Source organism: Hetaerina americana, unplaced genomic scaffold (assembly GCF_022747635.1).
Source record: "Hetaerina americana unplaced genomic scaffold, ioHetAmer1.1.p SCAF_9, whole genome shotgun sequence".
Taxonomy (NCBI): Eukaryota; Metazoa; Arthropoda; class Insecta; order Odonata; family Calopterygidae; genus Hetaerina; species Hetaerina americana.
Window position 1 is genome coordinate 48,622,983 of NW_027287538.1, and position 26,483 is coordinate 48,649,465.

At 33.2% G+C, this 26,483-nt stretch overlaps 1 protein-coding gene across 5 annotated transcripts in view; it reads left to right on the top strand.

Annotated features, from left to right (window-relative positions):
• Window positions 1-26,483, top strand: part of tim (timeless) — a 54,104-nt gene that overhangs the window by 21,423 nt on the left and 6,198 nt on the right. For 4 of the 5 annotated variants that reach the window (XM_071598035.1, XM_071598037.1, XM_071598039.1 and 1 more), the window contains 11 exons: window positions 716-1,060; window positions 3,553-3,682; window positions 5,434-5,542; window positions 5,813-6,050; window positions 7,367-7,568; window positions 10,899-11,180; window positions 11,253-11,327; window positions 14,229-14,304; window positions 15,499-15,663; window positions 19,516-19,725; window positions 21,270-21,525. In XM_071598035.1, coding sequence (XP_071454136.1) covers window positions 716-1,060; window positions 3,553-3,682; window positions 5,434-5,542; window positions 5,813-6,050; window positions 7,367-7,568; window positions 10,899-11,180; window positions 11,253-11,327; window positions 14,229-14,304; window positions 15,499-15,663; window positions 19,516-19,725; window positions 21,270-21,525 — 2,088 coding nt within the window. The remainder of the gene's footprint in view (window positions 1-715; window positions 1,061-3,552; window positions 3,683-5,433; window positions 5,543-5,812; window positions 6,051-7,366; window positions 7,569-10,898; window positions 11,181-11,252; window positions 11,328-14,228; window positions 14,305-15,498; window positions 15,664-19,515; window positions 19,726-21,269; window positions 21,526-26,483) is intronic. The other variant, XM_071598040.1, reaches the window with a different exon arrangement.

Here is a 26,483-nt window from a genome sequence, read left to right on the forward strand (position 1 = left end):
CTCCAGACATCTACCTACAGTTATATATATATATATATATATATATATATATATATATATATATATATATATATATATATATATATATACACACATATAAGATATATATTTTTATATTTATATATATTTTATATATATTTATATATATATATTTTATATATATATATTTTTTTTTTTCCATGTGAATGAATATTTGTACATATGGTGGGATTTTGTGTTTGAGTGTATGTGTGTGTGCTTATTTACGGATGTATTAAATTATATATTATTTCTGATTTAGCTCAACTGAAAATAATTTTATTGAGGCTTAACTCAATCCAGAGTTAAAAATATATAATGAATTAACTTGACTGAATTTAATTTTGAAGTGAACTTTCCCAAGCCTGAATTCAATATTGCAATATTACAAATGGTTTTAAAAGTTGCCATCGTATTTTATTAATGGAAGATTACAGTAATGTGTTCAAACATATTTAATCATATTGATTGAAAATTCTTTCTTAGACAATTTATTTCAATCATTACAATAATCAAATCTGGCATTGTATTCCACCTCCTTGAGAACAACTCCAACAAGATTGTTTATTTACAGGATTTTTCTTGGAAAAAATTAAAATTTAATTCATAAGCTTTTCCTTAGCATTAACTTTACCTACCCTTCAGTCATTTTGATCTCAAAGGGAAGCATTAAACTGATTTTATTGTTTATCTACAGGGCCAACATTAAGGCTATGGTGCACTATAATCCTACAGATGATGACATCTCTAATCTTCTTAAGGAGTTTACACTAGATTTCATGAGTCAAGGATATGGTCTCCTTATGTCTGGAATTCACTTTAAGCTACTCTCATCATGTTCCCACAGAGTCCCTGGCATAGAAAGCATTGATCCTCCTCCAGTTATATTTTCCAGTTCATCAATGCCTATGTCACCGACAATATTGCGCCCTAAGAATGGTGAACTTCCACCTCCACCAATTGATACATCTCATTTCTTTTGGCTCATTACTTTTTTCTTACGTTTTTCATCACAATTGGGTCTGGAGTTTGAAAATATAAGGTAATTACTTATTTTTTTTATCTCATTAGTGGATTTAAAGTAACTATTGAATCCAATGTCTATCTAGTTTTGGAACCAAAGCCCTAAGAATTGATCACACTTTTTGAAATGAACTATTACATGAGTATTAGGAAACTGCTAAGATGCCTATTGTCTAACCTACTGTGCCGAAGTCTTGCTGTGTCAGATGATTTAAATCTGTTATGCATGGGTCCACTATTGTTCATGGTTAGTCAGATTTCATGAGAGTTCTAGTTTTATGGGTTGTTTTAATTATACTGCTTCAGTTTATGCTTTAGTTATATTAGTGGCTTCTTGTATGGGAATAAGTTTTATTTAAAGCCATTAGGCATATTCCAATAAGTTAATGCTCTATGGTTGTGATGCCATGTAACTTGGTAACTTCTTAACTACCTCTATCTGAAATCTGCTAGAATCCACAGCCTGTAAAACTTATTCATTTCAGGGAATTATATCATAAGCACTGACTTGAAGGGTTTTCCTTCTTGTGAACCTGATATCTTGAGACAGTTAATTAGTTATGCATCTAAAAAATATTGGAGAATGACTTCAATGACTTTTCAGCTATTTACTTGGCTTCGTAATGAGTGATATTAATATGTAGAAAACTGACCCCTATCCAACTATTTATATTTTCACTAAGGATATCATGAAAATTTTATTGCACAGCTAATGTACATGTCCTAACCTAAATCATTTACTTTTGAATGTTAAAAAAATCTTAAAGATTTGATGTGACCTAATTTAAAATTTGATTTAGTTTCACAAAGGAAATACCGATAATCAAATAATAATTCAAATGTTGAGCAATTGTACAATTCTAAGTATTATGTTATTTTTTAAAAAAGACAGTGAGTGCAAAATTTGCTATTTGCCAGTTCTCAGGCAAAATGATTTGGTTAGAGAAGCTTCTTAAAGAGTGTCTAGGTTACAATGCAGATTTAATATACATTCCTCCATGATCTAAATAAAATACAATGGCAGGATTAAAGGGTACCTCAAGAATTATAGAAGATGGTCAGAAAGGTATCGTAATACCTCGGTTAAAAATTGGATTTCACGATTGTCCTTCCCCACCGTTTGAGAAAAATGCTTTCACAAAGGCTGATTAGACTTGATAACTTATCTTGTAGGTATTCAAATATCCATTTCAATCTAGTGGTGTAAAAGACTTACCTACTTAATTTATTGTGATGAACTGGCCTATTAGTAAGAAGGGAAAAATGACTCATAGCAATACACTTTGTAAACCCGCATAAATTTTATATTTAGATAACCTTGGTTTCAATGAGTAGAATCATCATCGGGTACACATAGAGGGAATATATTAAATATATACTCTTGGTGAATGGGGTGGGAGTTGAGGACGGTGATGGTTAGTGGCAGGCATGAGGAAGGGGAGGAAATACGGGATTGGGGGGTGGAAAGGATGACAAAGGCATGGAGGAGGGAGGAAGTGGGGCAGGAGGAACCTCTGTTGTCAGGATTCTGGCACCCTGTTTTGCTGATTGACCATTGGAGGATGATTGGAAGCATGGAAGGTTGATAAGGGGTAATTGGAGGTAAATAACATGTCATTCAGTATTTCAGCATTAGAGTGCAAATTATTCTTATCTGGTCAACAAAATTCTCTTCAATACCAAAGATCAAATTCCATTTTCCCAAAAAAGTGGAGTGTACAAACTGAAAAGTATATGTTCAGCAATTTATATGGGCCAAACAGGAAGAAAGTTCAAGGAAATGGTGAAGGAACATAGAGCCTGTTTCCTGAGCAGGAACCATAAGTTCAACTTTGCCAAGCACCTTTTGGACACAAAACATGACAGCGACTTCATTCTCGGAGTTCTACATGTGGAAAAGAAAGGACCTTGGCTTTACGCCCTGGAGCAATTAGAGATGATTGATAGTTTGAGCAATAATTTTGAAACACTAAATGGCATGTTGTTTATCTCCAATTCACCCCTTCTCAACCTTCTATGCTTCCAACCATCCTCCAATTGTCAGTCAGCGCAACAGGATTCATGCATCCCATGTATAGGGAATCCTCCTCCCCACTTCCTCCATCCTACATGCCTTCATCATCCTTTGCACCCCCCCAATCCTGCATTTCCCGGCACCTCCTTCTTAACACCCACCAATAACCATCACCATCCTAGACTCCCACCCCATCCACCAGGGGTGTATATTAAATGCAATGCCTGTATATGTACCAAATGATGATGCTACCTGTTGAAATGTAAGTCATCTAAATATATAATTTATGTGGAAATACAAAGGATATTCTTTTGAGTCATTGATTCCTTCCACAAAGTAAATTTGGAAACTACATATTATTGAAGGGAAAAGGTATTTTTAGGGAGATTGACCCTGATTCCTCAAACTGTAGCAAACCAAAATCCCTTCCACTTCTCCCTACCAGCTTCATTGGTGCTGCATTGATTCAATTCTGAATATATATTTTTAATTCACAGTATGGTGCTGTCTTATGACATTCTGTCATACCTTGTGTATGAGGGAGTTGGTTTATGTGAAGAAGTTCAGCTGGCTCTTCATCACTACAGGGAATTGGACATCAAAACCTGCCTGAGGAGGATACATTTGGTAAGGAAAGCCTTCAGACAAATATTCAGGAATATATTGCCACTGATGCAGTCTGATCACATGGAAAGGCTTAAATTTGTAATTCCAGAATGCTTGAATGTTTCATTGCTTTTAGAGAGTCATTGCAATCGAATGATACTTTCGAAAATTAGTAATTAAGGAAAGGAAGTGAAAGCTATTTTAATAGAGGAAAGAGAGAAAATACTGAATGGAATAATATTTTCCCGAGAATTACTTGAGTAGCACTGCTGCATACAGAGCAGTAAAAATATTTCCCAGTGAAAAAAAGGAAGAGAAGTAGAATATTTAATTCCAGCCTTTTCAAAAATCAGGGGCAGAGAAGTGCACATCACTTTATTTTAAAAAAGAAGTCATATTCATGAAGTCACCACCCCTAAATGCAACTTCAGGCATCCCCAGATTCATGTTAATGCAGAAATTCCACTCTGGGGTAATTCATTGTCACTTCAAATGGACCTGAGAATAAGACATAATAAATAAGCAATTCCAAGTTCAGCTGAGTATTACTAAGCAATGAATTAGAAGAAAATCATCTCTCTCCAAGGATTCTCAGATTGCACAGCACAGTGAGGGGTGTAAAAATTGCTTTACTTTGACTTTTAATTATATCAAATCAATATTTGAATCCTCTAAATCATGATGATAAACTTTTTTAATAATTATGTGATTATGTTTTCTATAGCTGCGGAAATCCCTATAATTGTGCAATGTAACATCAGTTAATATTTTATTTGATTCTGATGAAATATAATACTGTATATTACCATAAATTATTTCAAATGCTACAGAATATTTAATAATTACTACTGTTATTTTTTTATAATTCTACTGCTTTTTGCTTTGATTTTTCTCTTTATTACTATTTCTAATGATTTTTCTTGTTCACTGATAATATAATGTACTTATTCAATGTTTATATCACCTAGATAAAACATTCTAATGGATTGTATCTTAATTAATGGCAATAGGGATAAGTATGTAGTGTCATTATAACATTTCAGACATTTCATTTCATTGTAACATTTTACGGGGAGTCAGACCTGTAATAAACTTAGTAAAGCTCTTTATATGTTAAGAAAGCTCAACTTTATCATTTCAAATGAGTATCGTTTAACACTTTACCATGCCTTCTTTCAATGTCATTTGAATTATGGTGTTGAGTTATGGGGTCATTCCCCTCATGTTAAACAAATTTTGCTACTGCAAAAGAGAGCTATTCGCTCTCTTGCTAATATACCACCACGTGATTCCTGCAAACCTTTTTTTATTAGGTATAGAATCATGACTGTATTTTGTTTGTATATCTTTAAGGCTCTGATTCATGTGAAAGTTAATCTAGAAACTTACCAATTAAGGTCCAACCTCCATAACTATTCCACAAGAGGTAAATCGAATCTAAATACTACTTATTGTAGATTGTCATCAACTTACAACACATTTCACAATATGAACATACGACTGTATAACTATCTGCCTACTCAGTTGAAATCAGATGGTATCCAGAGTTTCAAGAATAGGGTATATACCTGGTTACTTGCTCACCCACTTTACTCATTGGATGAATTCTTTTGTGACAATCTTCATCACATTTAAGAACTTATGTTTATATATTAAGTAATATTATGATTGACGACATTTAATATGGTTGTACCATTTTTAAAATGAATAAAGTATTATTATTATTATTATTATTATTTAAGGTTGATTTAATGGAGAGCTGATTTTCACAGGTAGTAACAGCTATTAGGGAATTTGTGCAGGCTGTCGAGACATATGGAAAACTGTTGATGACCATGCCAGGAAGAGAAAGTGACAGGGCTCATCTTCAGAATCTTCAGAGTGAGTTATGAATTAATTACTTGTAAATCTCACTGCAATTTGAAATTACTGCCATAGTTTTGTTGCTGGAGTATGCAATTAGCAATTCATTTTAATCCCTAAATTCAGAAACTCTTAGCTGTGAATATTTTTATGTACATAAAAACATATTACTCCAATGTGCAGGCAAATAAAATGCACGGAAAACATGAGTAGAGTTGTATTGCTGTGAAATTTGTGATGAAATGGGATAGTCCAATGTTGATTTGCTTCTGTTTTGCTTTGTTGCAGAGCAAATGGCATCTACTCGTGACCTACGCTGCCTGTTTGTGCTACTGCTTCAACACTGTGATCTTTCAATAATGAGTAGACAGTATCTGCAAGATATTGTGGTGACCAACCATGTGCTACTCCTTTTCCTGGAGAGTGGTGGAGGAATAGTTGAACCAGAGAATGATGATTGTGAGACAAGTGGCAGTAGAAGGAACTCTTTGATCGAAGAACAGGAGATGGCCGAACACATCACTCAGTATGATTCCAACTTTGTTAGCAATTCCTCTAAAAACCCTGCGTGAATTTTATGTTGAGGTGGAAGGTAGAAAATCTATTTGACAGCTGCAAAAAAGAAAGGAAATTACCATATTTTCCCATCGATAATGTGCGTGTTATCTATACAAAAATGTTCAGGTGATCGAAAAAATGACGATGTGCGTTATGTAATGAAAATTGAAAAAATCCAGACATGACGTATTTTTACACACACACATCTGATATAGACATATTTTTACACACACTATAAATGATTTTTATGTGCATATATAAATATATATGTATATATGTATATGTGTGTGTGTGTATATATATATATATATATATATATATATATATATATATATATATATATATATATATATATATATTATATATAATAATGGGTTGGCACAATATAACACAAATAGAATAGCAACATTTCAAAGGACACTCACACAGTAAATTGTTCGAGCTTTCAGCCCTCTCAGAGGCCTCCTTCAATTGAAGACCCATTATTTATTGTGCCACTCATGTGAGTTTTTCTGTACAATCGTTATATATATATGGCGCAATAATGGGCTGACACAATATAACATAAATAGAATAGAATAGCAACATTTAAAAGGACACTCACGCGGTAAATTGTTCGAGCTTTCGGCCCTCTCAGAGGCCTTCTTCAAGTGAGTCTTTCCTTTTAAATGTTGCTATTCTATTCTATTAGTATATATATATATATATATATATATATATATATATAAAAATATATATATATATATATATATATATATATATATATATATATATATATATACACAGATGCACGGCATCTATACATGTTCAAGATAACCTTGAAGCCCTGGCCATGCGGTATCTATAGAAATTCATGATAACTACAAAGTTTTGTCTAAATTGTTATTAAATATGTTATTTTTGTTTTATTTAAATGTGAGTTATTACTGACATGAGTATGTACTCAGTATTCATGTTTTGAACCTAGATTAGAGTTGACTCTTCAATCGATAATTTTTTCTTCTTTGAGCATTTTTAAGTTTTTAATAAAACATTTCTATTCCTGTGGGATGTATTTACTGATGATGCTAGTTTTTCATATTTATATTTCTACCCACTACTAGTTTTTTCATTAAAACTTTAAAACTCCAATCTTGCTCATTGTAACATGCGCATTTGTACTCAGAAGTTAGAGAATGTTTTTGTCCATTTGATCATATTTGTAAAACCAAATCTTTGTTTTTCACTTTTTAATTGCTAATTTTGCAAAATGTGACATGATATATTTCTTATTTTGTACTCAAGCTTTGCCAATGGAAGCATCGTACAGCAGTATGGTCATTTATTGGAGGCCTTTCAGGAGAATGGAGAATTTGTTAATGATTGCATATTCACCATGCTGCACCACATTGGTGGTGTGGACGTGAATCGCTCGGACGCTCTATTCCAGCCTACCCTTCTTTGGGCCTTCTCTGCCATGTGGGAAACTGGCTTTGACATGTGTGATGTGAGTACTGGTTACTGAACATGATTCTTTGTAGAAAATATGTCTTTCTATTTAAGGATCATAATTTGATAGGCTTTGCATCTGCCCATGCTACAATATTGAATATAGAATCAAAGTTGAATGAATCAAAATTATAAAATTAAAATGGAATATTGAGTCTTGACATAATTAGATCTCAAGTTTCCAAAATGTAAATTTGTAGTACATTTGTAAAGACCTAGGGTACCATTATGAGATGATATCCATTGCTTATTCCTTTGATTGCAGAAATAGTGTGGGCTTACAAGGATGACAACATATCTATTGATTTAATTCACATAGTGTACAATTGCTTTTACAATTTCTTTTCTTTAATTTTTTTTTCACCAATGATATGGAATTCAACTAGAAAAGTTTGACACTTACATTATAATAGTCTACATCTGTATGGTTACCACACTCTCTTCATATTATGATAATATATTTCCTGTAAATCTGTCTAAAATAATCACCTTATATGCATTAAGTTGATGAATTCCTATAAAACTAAAGGCAAATCTACTCGAAGAGGTAGTTTTTTAAGATCTAAATGCATGAAATCAAGAAACTACTATATATGGTATACCTTCATTATAATTCTTGTCAGACTCTGAAACATTAATTATAAGTAACCCTGCACTTATGTAATCCCTAAAACATGTGTAAAATAGATCCATGACTAATAACTTGACTTCAAACTATTTATTATGGATGTTTTCTATACCTCTAATGTACATCGCACAAATACATTGGTAAGTCTTTTGCTAGAAAGTTCTTGGCTTTGCCTATAATGGATAAGCTATATTAGCAGACAACCAGAGAGAAACTGTGTCTTTCATTAGCCATTGGGAGTCTCTTCAATCATTTAACTCTTTCTCAGATAAGATATTTTCAATTGGCAAAAACTTGTTGAATACAAGCTAACAATGAAAAAAAGTTTTGAAACTTTGATCTTAATATTACATTTTTTGTTTATTTATATATGGAATAAACTCCTTTTAGTACTTGAATTTTTATTATGATAGCTAAATCTCGACTTATCATATTCCCCGGCCAATTAGACACTTTTTTAATCCCAAAATTTCCTCTAAAATCAGCCTGTGTTTAATGGGCTGGGTACGAGGGTATAACTTTGACCTGTGAGTGCAAGCTGGTTCACCAGAAAAATGCTTTCTTTACTTCTACTCTCTAATATTTCTTTCTAAGAATTTTTCCCACATTGGACATGAAAATGGGTTGCTTTGATTGCAAATTTTGATGACATCACTGATTTGAATCAACAGTAAACAACAGAGTTTTAATATTTCATTTCATCATCATCATTAGTCATTCAATCCTAAGATTGCCCCCCATCCTACATATATGATGTTAATTGGCTTACTTCCCGGTAGTTTTTGTGATGTACTGTCTTCTTTATTTGTTCCATGTATTTGTCCCTTGGCCTTCCTCTTGGGACTCTTCCCTCTATTTTTCCTTCTATTGTATTCTTCATGAATCCATAGCATTTGGCCAGGGTGTGGCCAATCAATCTGGTTCTTCTTTTCTCTAGTGTTCAATAAGTTGCAAGTATTTCCAGAAAAAAATTCTAAAATAAATCAAAAATTTATACGTTGTAGTTCATTTTGTTTCATCTCACATGCGATGCTGCCACAAAACTTAATACACCTTAGGCTAACGGGGATGTTGCCTTTCTACTAATACATACATGCATTGTATCTCTCCTGATATACTCAGGGTGTACAGGCATATTCAACCTTAAGTAGTATGAGAGTGTCGTAAGGGCATAGAAACTGTTTCTCCTAATACATATCATGATAATATCAAAATAATGCCAGAAACTTTGCATCATATAAAATGATAATAACCTCATTGGATCTTCAGAGAAAAGATTGTTGTACAGTATATAAACTTCAGAGTTATGGATGACACTTCAGAACATTGAAACACGGTAGCTTATAAGCTCAATGGCTGCATGTAAATAATTTACAACTAAATGCAAGAAAAACAGTTTACTTGGTATTTAGTAATAGAGACCTTCAGTCAAATATTTCTGTAGAAATAGAAAACCAATTGATTTCTGAGTTAGAACATACCACTTTATTGGGTTTAGAAATAGACAACAAGTTAAGCTGGAGGTTTCAAATGGAAAAATGTAGTAAAAAATTATGTTCAGCCCTATTCCTTTTAAAAAATCTTGCCAACTATTGTAATACAGAAGTATTAATCCCAGTATATCATGGTATATTTGAGTCCATAGCTCGATATGGCATTGTCTGCTGGGGGAGTTCAGCACATGGAAACATCAACAGAATACTCACACTTCAAAAACGTGCGTTAAGGGTTATATTTAAACTAAATGCAAGAAAATCCTGCAGGGAGTATTTCAAATGTCACAAAATCATGACCATTCCCAGTATATATATGTATAATGTGATATTGTATGCCTGCACGAAAACACCTTCACTGATCAGAAATAGGGACGTTCACAAGTACGACACCAGGGGCAAGGAAAATCTTCATAATGGCCATTGCAGAGTAGCAGTACTAAAAAAAACCCCAGAAGTTTCAGGAAGACTACTGTTTAATCGGCTTCCTGAAGAGTTAAAACGAATACTCCCCCAAGAAAATAAATTCAAAAAAATGTTAAAACATTTCTTTTTAAATAATGTTTTTTATAGCGTCCAAGAGTACACAGAAAGAGCCAATGTAGGAAATTCAACTTTTTTAAATCCTTAATACTCATATATGTCATGTACATTATTATTCCTAAGAACCTGTATACAATTGATGTAATTGAATTTTTGACGAAGCCCATACAATTATGTATTGTTCTATGGCGAATAAACTATCTATCTATCTATCTATCTAAGTGTTTTGGCCCAGTGATGCCGAATTTCTGGTCAACTATAATGAATGAACATTGGCATTATTATTATTAAAAAAATGTAACATGGGTACAGACATCAAATATTGTCAGTTTGTGGCAAAACAACATATGAGGAATATTGACCTGAGTAGGCTTTTAGACTTAGTATTTGTCATAGTGTTGGATTTTTCTCTCTATGAAAATTGTGAATGTTTGCAATATTACTTTGATTTAGCTTGTCTTATTCAATATAGTCATGAGGGAGAATAAACAAAAGTATGAGAACTATGAGTAGTATCACTGTTAAAAATGTATTTGCAATCCAATCAGTCTTTAATGTAGAATTGTTAGTGAATCAAAATATAAACAAGTTATAAAGTGTATGTTCATTATGTCTTAAAAATGCTTATATTTTAAACTTTATTTTACATTGATTTTCATTGCAGGATTGGTCTGATTTGATTGAATATATTATATATAAATTCATCAGTAATCCTCAGCATGGAATGAATGGGAAAAATGTGAAATTCAAAAAGAATATTCTACATGGTGGAAAAAGATCAACCATGGTCCAAATAAATCCTGAAAATGGTGGCTGTTGTTGGACAGTGGAAGAACTAAGGGATTTGTATTGGTTTTATGCCAAGAGTCAGGACCAGAATAAGGTCCTGAATAACATAGTGCAGTTATTTCATGAAAAATATGGAGTGAGAAAAACTACAAAAGAGGTAAGGTTTTTATTATTTTTGCATCTTGATGCCTGCTTAGAAAATGGCTGATTATTTTGATTTTCTTTGTAGGTGCTGAAGACTCTCCTTTCTCAAGAGATAATAGACTTCAAACAGTTTGCAGCATTAAAAAACAAAGAGCTTCCAGTAAGTTTATATTTTTCTGTTGTGAATTAGACATTATTTTTAAGATCATGTGCATTTCTTTAAGAGAGTGGTGGGTTATAGATAACAGGAAGTACACACTTAAGGAAAATGAAACTCACTCAGAGTGTATAAAATTAACATGTTCAAGAATAAAGCTGCCTGTAGGTTACAAGACACTATGGGAATGCCACGACGGTAACTTTTTAATGGACTCATCCGCAATAAGTGCATTACAATGCAAATATTTCAGAGTGTAAAAATCATTTGCCTTGACCAGTGAATTTTACACTCTGAAATTGTTGCATTGTACTGCCTGTAGGTGCTTACGGTGTATGTAACAAAAATAAGTGAAATAAATCTGAGAAGAAAAATGCAATGCAGATCAAAGTACAAATTTATAAAATTTATCAAAATAGTACCCTTGTGAATTGACAAACCGATGGTAGTTGTGATATACTTCGTGGAAGGTGTCAACAGGCACCTCATCACAGTCCCTTTCATTTTATCCAGCATTCTAAATTGGTTGTCTTTCAAGCCCCTTTTCATTCTTGGAAACAGAATGAAGTCTGGTGATGCCACTTCGGAGCTATAGAACACTTTCACAATGGTCCAAGAGATCATGCAAGATTGTCACACAAGCAGCCTTCTGACCTTCCAACAGCATCTTAGCAGACACCTTTCTCATTGTCAAATCTTCTGTAAGAGTGCAATGCCCTGTGGTTTTGTGGAATATTGTACTCTTCTGCTAACATTCTGACATTCAGGCATCAATCGAAATTGAGCATGTCTCTCCCTTTTTGCACATTTTTGTCGCACTGTTTCGTTGACAGAAGTCCAGGGTGTTCCTTGTTGCCTACCTTCTATTTACCCTCTCAGAACATCTTGTGCCAGACAAAAGCCATACCTGTATGTATTTTTTCTGCTCATCAGCAATCTTCAGTTTTATGTGAAGATTTCATCCCAAATAAAAGTATGTTGGCAGGCTGCTATTCATGGAAATCAAATATATTAAAAAACAATAAAAAATGTAGGATGGACGGGTTTTCACTTAAAAAAACTATGAAGAAAGCCATTTCTGGCATTACCATCATATTCTTTTAACAAACTAATCTAAGTTATGTAAGTAGTTACAATTCTTAGTTAAGATTATGTACTTGCAAGATTGTAAACGTTTCTCCCAGAATTTTACTCAAAGTAACTTTTTACTTCCCTCAAACACTACTTTCATGTAATAATAATAATTAAAAAATTAATAATACAAAGAAAACTGGATTGCACCGGTTTAAATGTGATACTTGTGGTGAGTTTCACTTTGGTCAGAAAGAGGAATTTTTAATATTAGAATAAAGTAATACAGGGTCTGTACCACAAATAAGTGGAATAAATTCTGGGAAAAATTTATTGATGATCAATTTACAATTCACTAAAATTCTTCAAAATAGCACCCTTGTGCAATGACACACTGATACTTGCACCTCTTCCAGTTACAGTACACTTCCCCTAAGGCGTCAATGGGAACCTCATTGAGGCACCTCATCACAGCCTCTTTGAAATTATCCAGCATTCCAAAATGGCTGCTTGTTAAGCTCCTTTTTATTCTTGGGAACAAAAATAAGTCCGGCTGTGCCACATTGGGGCTGTAATGTAGCTGGGACAGCTATTGCCACCTTAAGCTTGGTTAGGTCCTCACTTACGAGGTAGTCCTTGTGGAATGGTGCATTGTTGTGGTGCAGCCTCCAGTTGCTGAAGATCTCCTTCCTGATTTGATGCACTCTTTTCCTTAGCCTTTCAAAGACTTCCATGTAAAACTTTCTGTTCAATGTCTGTCCTTGAGGCACTAAGTCTTTGCGGATAATGCCTTTTGAGTCTGAAAAGACAACGAAAAAACTACTTATTTTTAGGATAGACCCTGAATGCATGAGAAGTGGGGCAGGATGTACCATCATTGTTTGCGACAAAGTATCTGATGGAGTTTCCACATTCTGCTAAGTTGGTGACTGAAATTCTTTGCTTTAGATCCTAAGACCACAGATACAACATGCTGCAACAATTGGGAATCATGCAGCAGAATAAGAACTATATTTTATAGTTTCAATGAAGTTTCTTTTCAAGCAAACTTTTGAATTACTTGATATTTCTTAATCATTCACCCTCTGGGTGCCAACCTTCCATGATTCAACATTTTGACTACAATTAACCCCACACAGCAAATAACATCATTCATACTCACACCACCTACATCTATCCCCCCACTGAACTCCTCCCACCCTTACTCACCCTCCATCTCCAATTTCACCCTATACATAATTACACATGATTCTGAACTTAAGAAAACTAGTATCCAATGATAAGGTATGATATTTGACCATAAATCATTGCGGAAAATTTCAATATCTATTATTTAGGAAGAGCTTGTATCTCGCTTGAAAAGCAATTATGGATAAGGGTTACCTATCTCAAACGATCTTAATAGGTGATATAAGTTTGTCATCAAGTCAAATATTTGTAACCTTTAAAACCACCAAAACATGAGCCCCTATGAGCTGAAATGCATATTTAGTCTGCTTTCATACTTCAATGAATTTTACTTAGGGTAAATGTGAATTTTCTTTCTATAAATTTTATTTACCAGTTCTTTCACTATGATCGATTATTCTAAGCTATCAAGTATTTGTGTCATGTGTTTTGATGATTCATAAAGAGTAAATTTCATTCTTACTAGGCGAGGTTGAAAGATGCCACCTTCAAATAATAATTGTTAGATTTGAGGTACCTACATTAATATTATTCATCTTAATAATCATTGGTACACAAAATAAATGCTTTGCTTATTCCTGTTACTATAGTAATTACCTGTCATTTACATCAATACTTCAACACATATATTTAATCTCATTTCAGGATGATATTACATTGGATAATGTAATTAGCGCATATGCATCACTTAGTACAGAGGAAGATGCAGAAAAACTAGCAGGTATTTTATACTAATAATATCTTAACATATATTTTGCCCAGCTAACACAATGCATTTCATTTAAAATATAAAGGGCAGTTGAACTTGACACACCATAAAAGCACCAATGCTAAAAATTCAAAATATACATACATATAAAATACTGATATGATGTGCAAATATAAAAGACTCAAGTTTTACAAAAATATTTATTTGCACTATAGTAGTGATAATCAACCAGCTGAACAAATAACCTTCAAATGAAAAGAGGATTTTAGGGTCCTTCAAATGTTAATACTTTCTGGTGTAATCCAATTTTTGCATGACAACATTTTACTATTTCAAGAGAAAAAACAACATTAAAATTCTTCATGAAAGCAGTATAATGCTAATTAAAATTATTATTATGGGTATCTGCCTTTTTACCTCTTTCCTGTCTAGCTTCCCAAGCATTACATGGAAATAGTTAACATTATAATAAAATTAAAACAAATAAATATTTAAAAAATATTGCAAATTCGGTTTGTTTTTGTTCATGTTCACTGGTCACTTTTATTTTTATAATTATTTGAAACAATTTTATATGAATAGTTAAAGGGACTGGATAGCACTCTGAGAGAAATTAACTCTTGAGGTTAATTTAAGCTATAATGCTACATAGTACTCAATTGAATGACTTTCTGAAATCAATAAAGCATTCAAATAGATAATAGTTATACTCAGTCTTCCTAATTGCTGTCACTTGAAAAAGTTTGATTCTAAATCCAAACTGATTTTTACCTAGATCTTTTTGCTGATGATTCTAAGTAATATATTTGCTGCTTGTAAAATCAAACTTATAGTCCTATGGCCTGACATACTGCTGCTTATTCTTTTTTGGTACAAGTTCTATCAATATTGATGTTAAATTCTTCTGGCCAAAGTTCTCCCTCATAAAACAGCCTATAAAAATATTTTATTCCCTGTTTTTCTAATTTCTTCAGTACTCCTGCAGGGATGTTACCTATTCCAACAGTTTTCTTCAATTTCATGTATTTTTTAACATTGTATATCTCACATTCAAGGGCCTGAAATTCCCGTCCTACAATATACTTATGATAATAGTGTTGCATTAGCCAAAGTAATTTCCAAGGGAATTTCTCATGATATGGTGGATTTAAACTATATCAATTCATTTTATGTAACCATGATAAAATACGAATTTATTTTTCACAGCTAATTTGGTCAAGGAAGGTTTGGAAAGGGTGATTCATTGGCTACAAGATGCCCTACTTGAAGCATGCTACGTCAAACTTTGCATGAAAAGGCAAAGAAATGGAGACCAAGGCTGTAATTACACACAGTTTCCAGTGATGGAGCCCATAGCATATCATTATGCAGGTAAGTCAATAAGTTCATATGCATATTAGACTTGCTATTTTTATAGTAGATAAGAGGCCAAAATCAAAAATTTCATAGCAGTTTCTTGGTAATTTGTAATGAATTTTGTGTGCTAATTTAAAAATGATCTCACTTTTCCTTTATCGCATTGGAATTTTAAAATATTGTTTCAAAAATATGTCAAAATTAGCTTAGGTGAATAATAAAGAAAATTTAATTGTTTTTATTTAAGCATGGGGAAGCTCTTTAAAAAATAAAAACAATAATTTTTATTAGTCTTAGGAGCATTACATTAGCTACAGATCTCATTAAGAATAAAGCTTCGCAAGAAAAAATAATTATTAACCCATATGCACATATTCCTACTTAATTTATGCATAGTGAATATGCACAGTGAAGCATAGAATTTGTCTCAATTCCATGGCCACTTTTTACAGAATAAATAATTATAAAGCAGTTATGTGTTCTGCTACTTTTGAATATTATCTTATATTCAGTTTTAAGATTAATTGATGGCTTATAGATAAATTTAATCCTATAAAGTGATGGTGGTCTGTTGCTTTCTTCACTTTGCTGTATAGCTTATCAATTCAATCAATGTTAATTGTTTGATAGATACATAATGTACTATTGGTATTTTTAAAATTGCTCATATTGTCTTTGTTTGCACCATGACTTCTAAGAAATACAACCTGATGGAATTCAATATGTCTTTCCAAATGAAAAGGGCTTTCAGGGGCCATTAGGTTTAGAATTTGCCAGAGCCTTCACAATGTCTCTCTGAATCCATAATAGATTACAAATACCATTGCCATTTCTCTATTTCTTAATGCTCTGAAGCAATCTGCTTGGAAACAAAGCAAAATAAGTGCTCCATAGATAGCCTATTAGTAATCTGAAGAGGAATCTATTAGCCATATTTTATGTGATTTTGTGTGAAAATTAAGAATAACCATTGAAATCATGGTCTTAAAGTTTTCAGTATTTGGAAGAAGAGGTTATACCTCAGTATGCTGTTTTGTTTCAAATTCCCACACAGAGTCCTTTTTGGAGTAGAACACTGAACATTTCTAACAATATATTATCAATGTTTTTACAAAATGACTAACATAATGGAAGACATAGGAACTAGGGTATATACATGTGTATGAATTTAAGTTAAACCTAAGAATGTATATTTATTTCATTTTGCTTCAAGGGTAATGATGCCTTCATTGAAAACTTAGGTATTGAAACAGCAGGACCACTTTTTTTCAACCAAAGGAATTCAATCTAGGCTAAGTGGGTAAGGATTTCCCAACAGGATTACAGTCTCTGGTGCTGTATGTATGCCTCTGTCCCTTTGGCAGTAAGGCCTCAGTTCATGCTTGGCCCCTTCCTTGAGAGGGGCTGTGAGCATCTTTGGAGGATTTTTCCCACATTGGTGATTAGGGTTTCTGCTGATGGTGGGCATTTAACAATAGACTTCTGTCAACTGAGTTACATTCAGTAATTTCCTTTCACTCATACCTGGTTGGAGTGTATCATCATGGCATCTGTATCCTTGGACTTTGAAGTGTTCTCATACTATTACACCCAAGTAACACTGCTCTTTGCTCATGAAAAATATGCCATCAAGATTATCCTATTACTGAAATTAGCAGAACTCCCTAAGGTTGATTACTGATATTATTTCTAGATATACCAAAGTGTTTTAATGTCTATTAAAATATATTTTATATTAAACGATTAACCATAAACACAGTAATCAATCCAAAGGTCGGTTTGGTAGGTGATGGTAGAGTCCACCCAGTACTAAGCCTGACGGCATGTGAAATTCACACATCAAGGTAGGGGGGCCAGTTCCTTTCCCTGTGCCGGTTATGGTATCCAAGGAAGATCTGGTACCCGAAAAATCATATAGCTTGGGTGGAGCTGTAGGTGCCCAGAGTGGGCAAGTGCCCAGGCACTTGACTGGGAATCGAACCCGGGCCCTCCGGTCAGTAGTTCAATGCTCTACCCCCTGGACTGCTGCGACCCACTTTATTTTATGTATTTATTTTTTTAAATTATTTATTTTTATTTTATATTATTCATTGAAATATATTCTTAGCAAAAGTTACCTCTTTATCAGTCACTTTCCATACTATAAGCTTCTCATTGATCAAAGAGCAAACTTTCGTTAGTACATAATCGTTCAATCCTAGTAATCCACAATCATGGGAAAGACTGTTTATTTAGCCAATGTTGCATCTAGTGCCTTCTCCATGCTCTAGATATGGCAAGAAGAGGTCACCGGGCAATTTTTGCGCTGGCACACAGGCTTGCAGTTGGAATTTAAAACTAAAAGTGATTAGGTAGTTTGTTTTATTATTATTATTATTAGTGGTCTTCCACCTTAGAGTTGGTTTTTGATTGACCCTGGAGCTGCACACTACTGTACTCTTAAGTCCTAGCTAATATGATGTAAACTTCCTTAGAACCCATGCTAATTTTAAATTAACTCATTCGTTAGCACTGCATGATTTCTCTCTCCCTCTCTCTGCCTTGCCTTCCAAACATTCTAACCTACAATACCATATTCAACAGTCCATTACTTCTCAGTATCTCCTGCATCCACTTGTCCCGATTTCTTAGATTTCCCAACAATCTTCTCTCTCCCCTTACCATGCCTGGAGCCTCAGAGTTTTATTTCAGTTTAATATAACCTTTCTGACTATTTTATTTTATTCTGTTCTTCTGTATGCCCACATCTCAAAGGCCTTCAATCTATGCTTATCCTCCTGCCTCAACAACAAAGATTCTGAACCATATAAAACTTGCACTCTATATAGATTTTAACTGGTCTTTTCCTTACCTCTATACTTAAGGGGCCTGTTAAAAATTCCTGTCACTTTATAGATTCTTCTTTACCTTATCTAATCCTTCTTTTAATGTCCCCCCCCCCCCACTCTTCTCACTATTATTCAAAACGCTTCCCAAGTAGCTGAACTGCAATGTTTTTCTTAGGTTTCCTATTTCTGGAGAATCTCTTTACCTTTATTTCTGATTAATTCTCATTCCATACTTAAAATACTGATTCTGCAATGCATCAAGCAGTGATTTTAACCCTTTAGCTGACTGGCTAACTAATGCTTGATTTTCCGTAAATCTGATTTATTGAGTTCCCCACCCACTTTCGCTCCAACCATTATTATACATTCATACTTTGTTAAGTAAATTACAAATGGAAACATGTCAGAGAAATGAATTCAGACATGATAATGTCATGTGTCATCATCAGCTAATATATCAGTTAAAACTGCATAATTTTCATCCATAGAGATACCATATTTCAGGAATATAATGAAGTGACAAATCTGTATTATATTGTACTCAGTATTATATGGTAATGCATTTAAATCAAAAGGATAAGACATTGAATGTTGTGTACATTTAGTCTTCTGTCATGCTCTCTTCCTATCAACTCCAAACTTTATTTCATGGTTTTACTTTTGCTGCAAATGCAGATCTTTCTCTTAGCAATAGTCAACACTAGCCTTGCAACATACTGGCATTCTATCCTCCTTGGTATCCCCAGATGCTAATGGAAGAAATTCATCAAAGCATTCCAGTTCATGAACCATTAATTTCATCATTAATTGCATCCTGAATACCTGAGCTTAGAAAATATTACACACACATGTACATTGTGGACACTTGAGCGTTACATGCTAATCAAAAGATAACCATTGATGTAACATGGAAAATTTTAATAACATTTATGGAGAAATGGCAATGATAGTATTATTTATTATTGTGAGTACCTGAAATCAAAACCCAAAGCAACTTTTTTAATTAGTTTTCTTCTCTTTCTTCTTCTTTTCATCATAGTAATGGGTCAGCCTATTCCAATTGTACCATGGGGTGTAGAAGAGCATTCTGCTGTGGTTGAAAATACATCTTTTAGGCGCTTGCTGCATTGCCTTGGGATCCAGAAGCCACGCGAAGATGGCATTGGTGGTATATATCCCAGAATTCCAAATTCTTTATCCCCCCTAGAACTCTTAGAAGCTGCCCGGAAGCTGGGAAAGTTGACACCTGGTGAGTGTTTCCATCATTTTCTAAAGAATTCGATAGAATGCTAGTTTTTTGTTCTCAGGATGGTAATTTAATGTCTATGCTTTGCTCTCACTCAAATTACAGAGTTAAATTTCAAAACATTTCAGAGAAGTAGGGAGTAGATCTTTGCTATTTTGCTGACACAATCAGTGATCAAGGATTGCTTAAGATAGAAAAGTTTGTATGGAAGTGAAAGTACTTCTATTTCCATTAGCCCATCGTTTGAAGCTACTGGGCAGCTTAGAAGTCCTCGGTTCTTTTTACCTGTATTAAACCCAGAAAGAGTCATCATTCAGTCATCATTCACGATGACTGAATTCGTACATATGAAATGGCATATCATTTTTTAATATGATCTGCATTTGGAAATTATTCAACTGATTAAATAATAATTTAGATTATTTCCCCATGAATTGACTAAATGACAGTAATCAACCTGGAAGTTGGTTCCAATGGGCCAGAGTGAATCTCACCTTGAACTAAGGCATAGGGTTGTGAAAATCACCATCAGGTTAGGAGGGGGGGGGGGAATGGACAGCAGCTAAGATTTTTATTTGGTGTGCTGTCTAGAGCGGCTGGCTTTGGTCCAGGGACCCACCAGTCAGCAGGCAAACATTCCACTCAAATGTCTGTTGCGCCGTCTAAATTTAATTTGGTACTCTCAATCCAAATCTGTAGTCACGAGAGAAATTTGTTGATATTTTTTAAATATCGTACTTCAATATGAACATAAAGTTCGTTATGCCTACAGGCGACTGAGGGTGGCAGTGTTATGCAATTTGTTGGACGGTTATGCATGCGTAGGTTGCATGATTTCAAGGATACATTGAAGTTGAAATTCGATTGTTCTTTTAATCGATCCTTATAGAAAAAAACCGGGAAGTTGTTTATAAAGGCAATTGTTATGATATAATTAAATAAAAATACTCAGTACGTATTAATTTATCATAAATTGCATTATTAATTCAAACGAGATGTAAATGATCGAGATTAAATTATGATTTTGTTAATTTGTGTTTTACATCATCTTGCTAAATCGTTATTGATATTACCACTGGAGTAAAATATCCTCATTGACTCATGATTTTATTTACTGATGCAAATTTATATTTCCAACAAAAATTGCTATTATTTCAATTCAAAATACATGTCATAAGAGATGGCACCATGAGTGTTAATATATTTGGCATGCAATTTTGTTGTATATATCTTGCAAAATAATTTTTCTATGTTTTGGGAATCCATTATGTACATATCCAGGATTGCTTTGTAAATACATTATAACAGTTGGCATTGGAGATATGTCAGGTTTTTAAATTTGAAGAAGGTTGCAAACCTTTAGAATTGATTTCCTGATAAATGAAAGGGAAGATAAATGGGAGGAAATGTTTTCAATTTTATGTGTATTTAGTTTGTATGTGCTACATTTTCGTTCGTTGCTCTTTTCAGTAAAATCTTTTCTGCTTTATTTCCTAGTTTTCCTGATTTGTGCTTGTGTGTTTCCATCACTTGTTGTCTTACCGTAGGAAAACTGAAGTTTGATCCAGCTGAGCTGATTGTAGAAGACAAGGGAGCTGAGGATATATGGGGAGGAGGCCAATGGAAAATCCCTTCTCCTATGCCTCCTTCTCTCACCACAAATTCCAACACTTCCCCAGGATGCTTCCTCTCCCCAAATACCGACCAAAAGCCAATCAAGAGCTCTCCTCCTGATACACATTCTCTTCTAACAACTCGCTCTGGGTCACAAAAAAATCCACAAGAAATGAACATCAGTATGATGTGAGTTTTAGTCAATAACAACTCTTAGGGGTAGACAAGAACCACATTTTATGTGTGTAAGCATACAAATTGTTCTCCATTGATTAATCATTCATCTAAGCATAAATTGGCAGCTACCTTAATTCCAAATGGTAATTGATATTACCTAAATGTGAAGGGGAACTTCATTGCTTATGAAAACGTTTTATATGGGCATGTAGTTCAGTTATATTGATGTCTATATGGATGCTAGGTTGGTGCAGGCTTGATGTATCTTTTTGGCCTCATTTTGAATGGATATGAACATTCATGTTGGAATGGTTTTTTGGTATCCTTGTAGAAATGAATATCATGGTAGCTTGCTGGATCTTTTCTTCCTTATTTTGATTAAGCATGAGAATTAATTTTGCAGAGCTAGTTTTGGCATCGTTTTGAAAGAATTGGCATTTTGCTGGATACTTTGAGTTACCTTGAAAATAATGATGAGTTAGTTCTACACTGTTTTCAGATTCATACCTAGTTTGGTTCTTAGCTTTGGTTTCTTGTCCCATTTCTGAAATAAATAAGTAGGAAGTTAATTTTGCTTTCCTTAATTTTCTCTGGCAAGGTATTTCTTATTTTTAACTCCTAATATGTATATGTAGAATGACATGAACTGCCATGACACTGCCTCTTTCACATTTTACATAGAATAGCCTAAAATCTAACATAACAGGTATATCTAGTTTGATTAATTCATGTTATTCTTCCCAATAAAAACTCTTTCTAATGGATCTAAAAGACATCTCATTAAAATGATAAAACCTTATTTTTTATTAAAAGTCGTACTTTCTTTCTTCCTCTTCTCCAATTGCCCAACATTTTACCTTCTATCAGTCTTCAACATCCCACTACCCATTGATATTTCATCTGCCCACTTTTTCTGCCTTTTCTAATTTCTCCCAATGAAATCCTCACTCTGTCTAGTATATTTAAACATCAGCATCATCTTTCTCTCTCTCCAACTTATTTTCTCCATTCTTTACTGCACCCATATCTCAAAAGCCTCCAATCTAAATTTATCCTCTTGCCACAGAGTAAGGTCCCGATTACTATGTGCCTTTTCCTCTAAAATACCTCCCAAATACAAGTACTAATCCACTGGATCAAATTTATTCCTTCCTGCTTTAATGTTTTACTCAGATTTATTACTTCTTGGGAATCTCACTAAAATTCGATTAACAATAAATATATTTCTTTAAAATAATTTATTTATTGATTTTTGAGTCTTTTTAACTCCTTTAGAGGGTGTAGGCTACCTGTAAGAAAACTGACTTTGAGGCACAAAAAAATAAGTAAATACAAAATTTAATGCAAATTTTTCAAAAATTCAAGTGAAAGTTTCAGAACTTATCCGAATTTCAGAGTTAAGAAACTACAAATTATTCAGATTGAACTTGAAACAATTATAATTGTAGTAACTTCCCTTGTAATGATGTCAAATTAATGACCACTTTGCTTCCTTATATATTCTCAACTTCTACCACAAAAAGTGACTTTATAATAAATCTAAGACAATGTAGTCAAATTGGTAAAACAATTGTTAGTAACATATATTTTATAAAAACGGTTGTTCAAAGACAAGTAAATCGATTGTAATTAGTTAATAATATATATGAATATCATAATTAAATTTGTTTCACAATATTTTATGCACAAAATATTTTTTACAAGAGAAACCATTCACACCAGTATTTATTTTTTTGTTACATTAACATGAATAAGATTAAAAAATTTGTAAATTCAGAAATTAAATTTATTAGGATATACAATGTCATTGAAGAGTTATAAATTAATGAAAGTAAAACATTCATTCATAATAAACAGAATAAGAGTGGAAAATGACATAAAGAATAAAAAGTAGAAAATGTTGTATTTAGATGTCACGGCTATGATTCTGGGTGTTAATTATTTCTTCTTTTGGTGTTTAAATATGAAGTTGTTGAATTTAAATTGAATATGATGTTATCAGTTCTTCAAAGGTATTTGAAATAAATTTATGCACTGAATTAGCTTCTTCTGTGAAGAAAGCCGATGGAAAGATGGTGAAAATATTTTCAGATTCCAAAGTATTATTTCCTACAAAAGAGGACATTTATTTCATGATGTATCAAGATATTATGCACTAATTTCTTCATAATGTAATGGGTATATAAGTTTTTATATTGAACATCACCAGAATTATAAAGTTAGCAGTAGAGTACTATGACCATGAAATCAAGGTTAAGGAAATCATCCTGATCATTGATCAAAGTGTGTGATTTTTTTGATGAATCATCAAATTGATTTTTTCTTGCACATAATTATTATGAGGGCATAGTTGTCTTTTTGATATTAATTTGAAATATTTTTGTATTCAAATAATTGGAATCCTCCGGGGTTTGTACATAACTTTTGTTTTTTTGAAGCTAAAAAATTATGAACATTCAGATTCCTATTTTGAACTTGTAATGGATATGCAGATGGGTACCAATTTTTATTTAAATATGCTGCCAAATGGGAGTGAGCCATGGGTAAAAATATTTGCTTCATGAAATCAAGTAATGAATTTGTAACGGAAATTTTTTGATTGGTTGAATGGTATAGTCTGTACAAAGATTGTAGAAAAAACACTAAGACAAATGAGGATTTGGCATCTGATGCAGATAGAAATACTTTTGGGTGTACAATATGACCTAAGATGTTTCTTTCAATAGATATTGTTCATATATACATACATTTTTTAACCAAAATTTGTACTAAAGGAATTTTAGACATTTTTTAGCTATTTTCAGTTACTTGGACAGCAATACATGTATGTATTAATTCATTCAATGAAAAATATTAATTAGTAATATAAATACAGTATTAATTGAAAAAAGTGAGCGAATCTATTTTTATTCACCATGTGTTTTCAGGGACTTAAAAGATTTTATGAATATAAGTGTACATGCATACTAGATATAAAGATCATGCCGCCATTTGAAATCCCTACTTTGAAATGTGTAATGCACTCTGATACTTTTCCTCTACCAAAACAATCTTCAATTTTAAATGCATTGAATTCTCTTCCTGGATGCAGTTAAAAAATATGAATTTTTCAAGCATTAAATTGTTCTTAGATGAAATTTCTTTGAACAATTTTGTGAACAGTGAAAGTTTGTTAGTCTGATGTGATATAATGAGATACATTCCCTGACTAGTAAGAAGCACATTAAATGCTACGTCATTCTCAATGTGAACTACTTCAGCCATGATTAGACTTGAAATCAATTCCAAACTCTTTAGCTAATGTATCAGCCTTTACCAATTATCCAGGACCAGAAATGAGAGCATTTTCAGCTCTTCTTGTGTTAAAAACTGATGATTAGCTCTGCATCCAAATCAGTGTTTGTCATATAATTCCATTTCAGTTCTAAATTACTTTCTTCAAACATAGCTGCCAATTTTTCGCCATTTAAAATTTTTTTGTAAGGTTGAATTTGGTATCCCAAACTATTGGCAGATATAACTGGTTTTAGGAGTTCAATTTTCAATGACACAGTTTATTATTCACTTCTACGTAGATGAGCTACCTTTGGCTTGTACATTAACCGATTCAGAGCTAAAATGATTCAGAAAAAGGAGGCATCACGGAAAGAATCTTTTGAAATTCACATGCCTCACTCAGTTAAGTTTAAAATCGAATGAAGGTGTTGGACTGATTAACAATGAGATGAAAAATTTTAAGACCTTTTATCTAGGTACCAAAGTGAGTTTGAATGAATCCAACCACAAAGGATGGCATCCTTCACTGGACAACTCTTCTCTTTAATGAAATGGCCAAAGTTCCCAGAATTTGTTTATTGCAGCAAAGGAGTCTTTATGGTCCACTCTCCCCAGAGATTGAGGGACATGCATGCATCTAAGAAGTCAGGGCATTGCACTGTTGTTTCACATAAAGTGAAACAACACTGCAACGCTAATGACTCCACTCAGTGGAAGGAGGAGGGGATGGGAGAACTGAAGTTGTGAGATTATCTTCACTTGTGTGTAAATGGAAAATCTTAATGAGTTTTGAGGTAGGCTTTGAGGGAACTTGATATTGAGAAAATAATGGCCCAGGACACCCAGCCATAAATATAATTTTGTGATATCTCGAGAATTGCAGGGGTTTATTTTCCAAGGAGCAAGAAATATTTTTGAGTTAAACATTATTTCGTGTTGTGTTTAGAATAAAATGAATGAATATATATACATTGAAGATCATAGAAGCTGGAACAGACTATGCCTACATTTTGTGTTGAGTAAGTTCCACTGAACCTTTAATTGCTTGAATATGAAGTTTTCATTGTAAGTGGTTTAATATTTTAGGGATCCGAAAAGTCACTTGTTACGCGAGTCGTTTTCAGGACCAATATTTTTGCTAATTATGCAAATTAGGTACTTATTATGCAAGGTGCCCATTAAGTGAGGTTCCACTGTATTTCCCAATCTGACCATTTGGTTTCCCATTAAATTACAGTAACCGGAAAATCATAGTTCTGATTTTAGATGGACCAAATAGACATCTGTGCATTGACATACCTTCGGGGTTGAATCAACATGTTAATGCACCTACCCACTGAGCTACTTAATCCCATAGATATTGTTTGGAATGATAAAATGTAAAAACACTATAAGCCAACCCATTGGATCAGTCTGATGGGTATTGCAACCACCCGCTGGCCCTATGATCATTTATGGAATTGTGTCATACCTTGGGCTTTGATGCCACAAGCCTTATTGGGTCCTCTTCATCCCCTGTGAAATTTGGCTGACAAAGGCTTATGGCAGGTTACACAAAGACATCACCATTGAAAAAACAGCACCAGATTTAACTTTAAAATATTCTATGAGTATTAATTCTTTCATTTAGCAATGATGTAATGTGTTCCCAAAAATAATTTTAAAATGAGATGGAATGTATGTAATGTATGCAG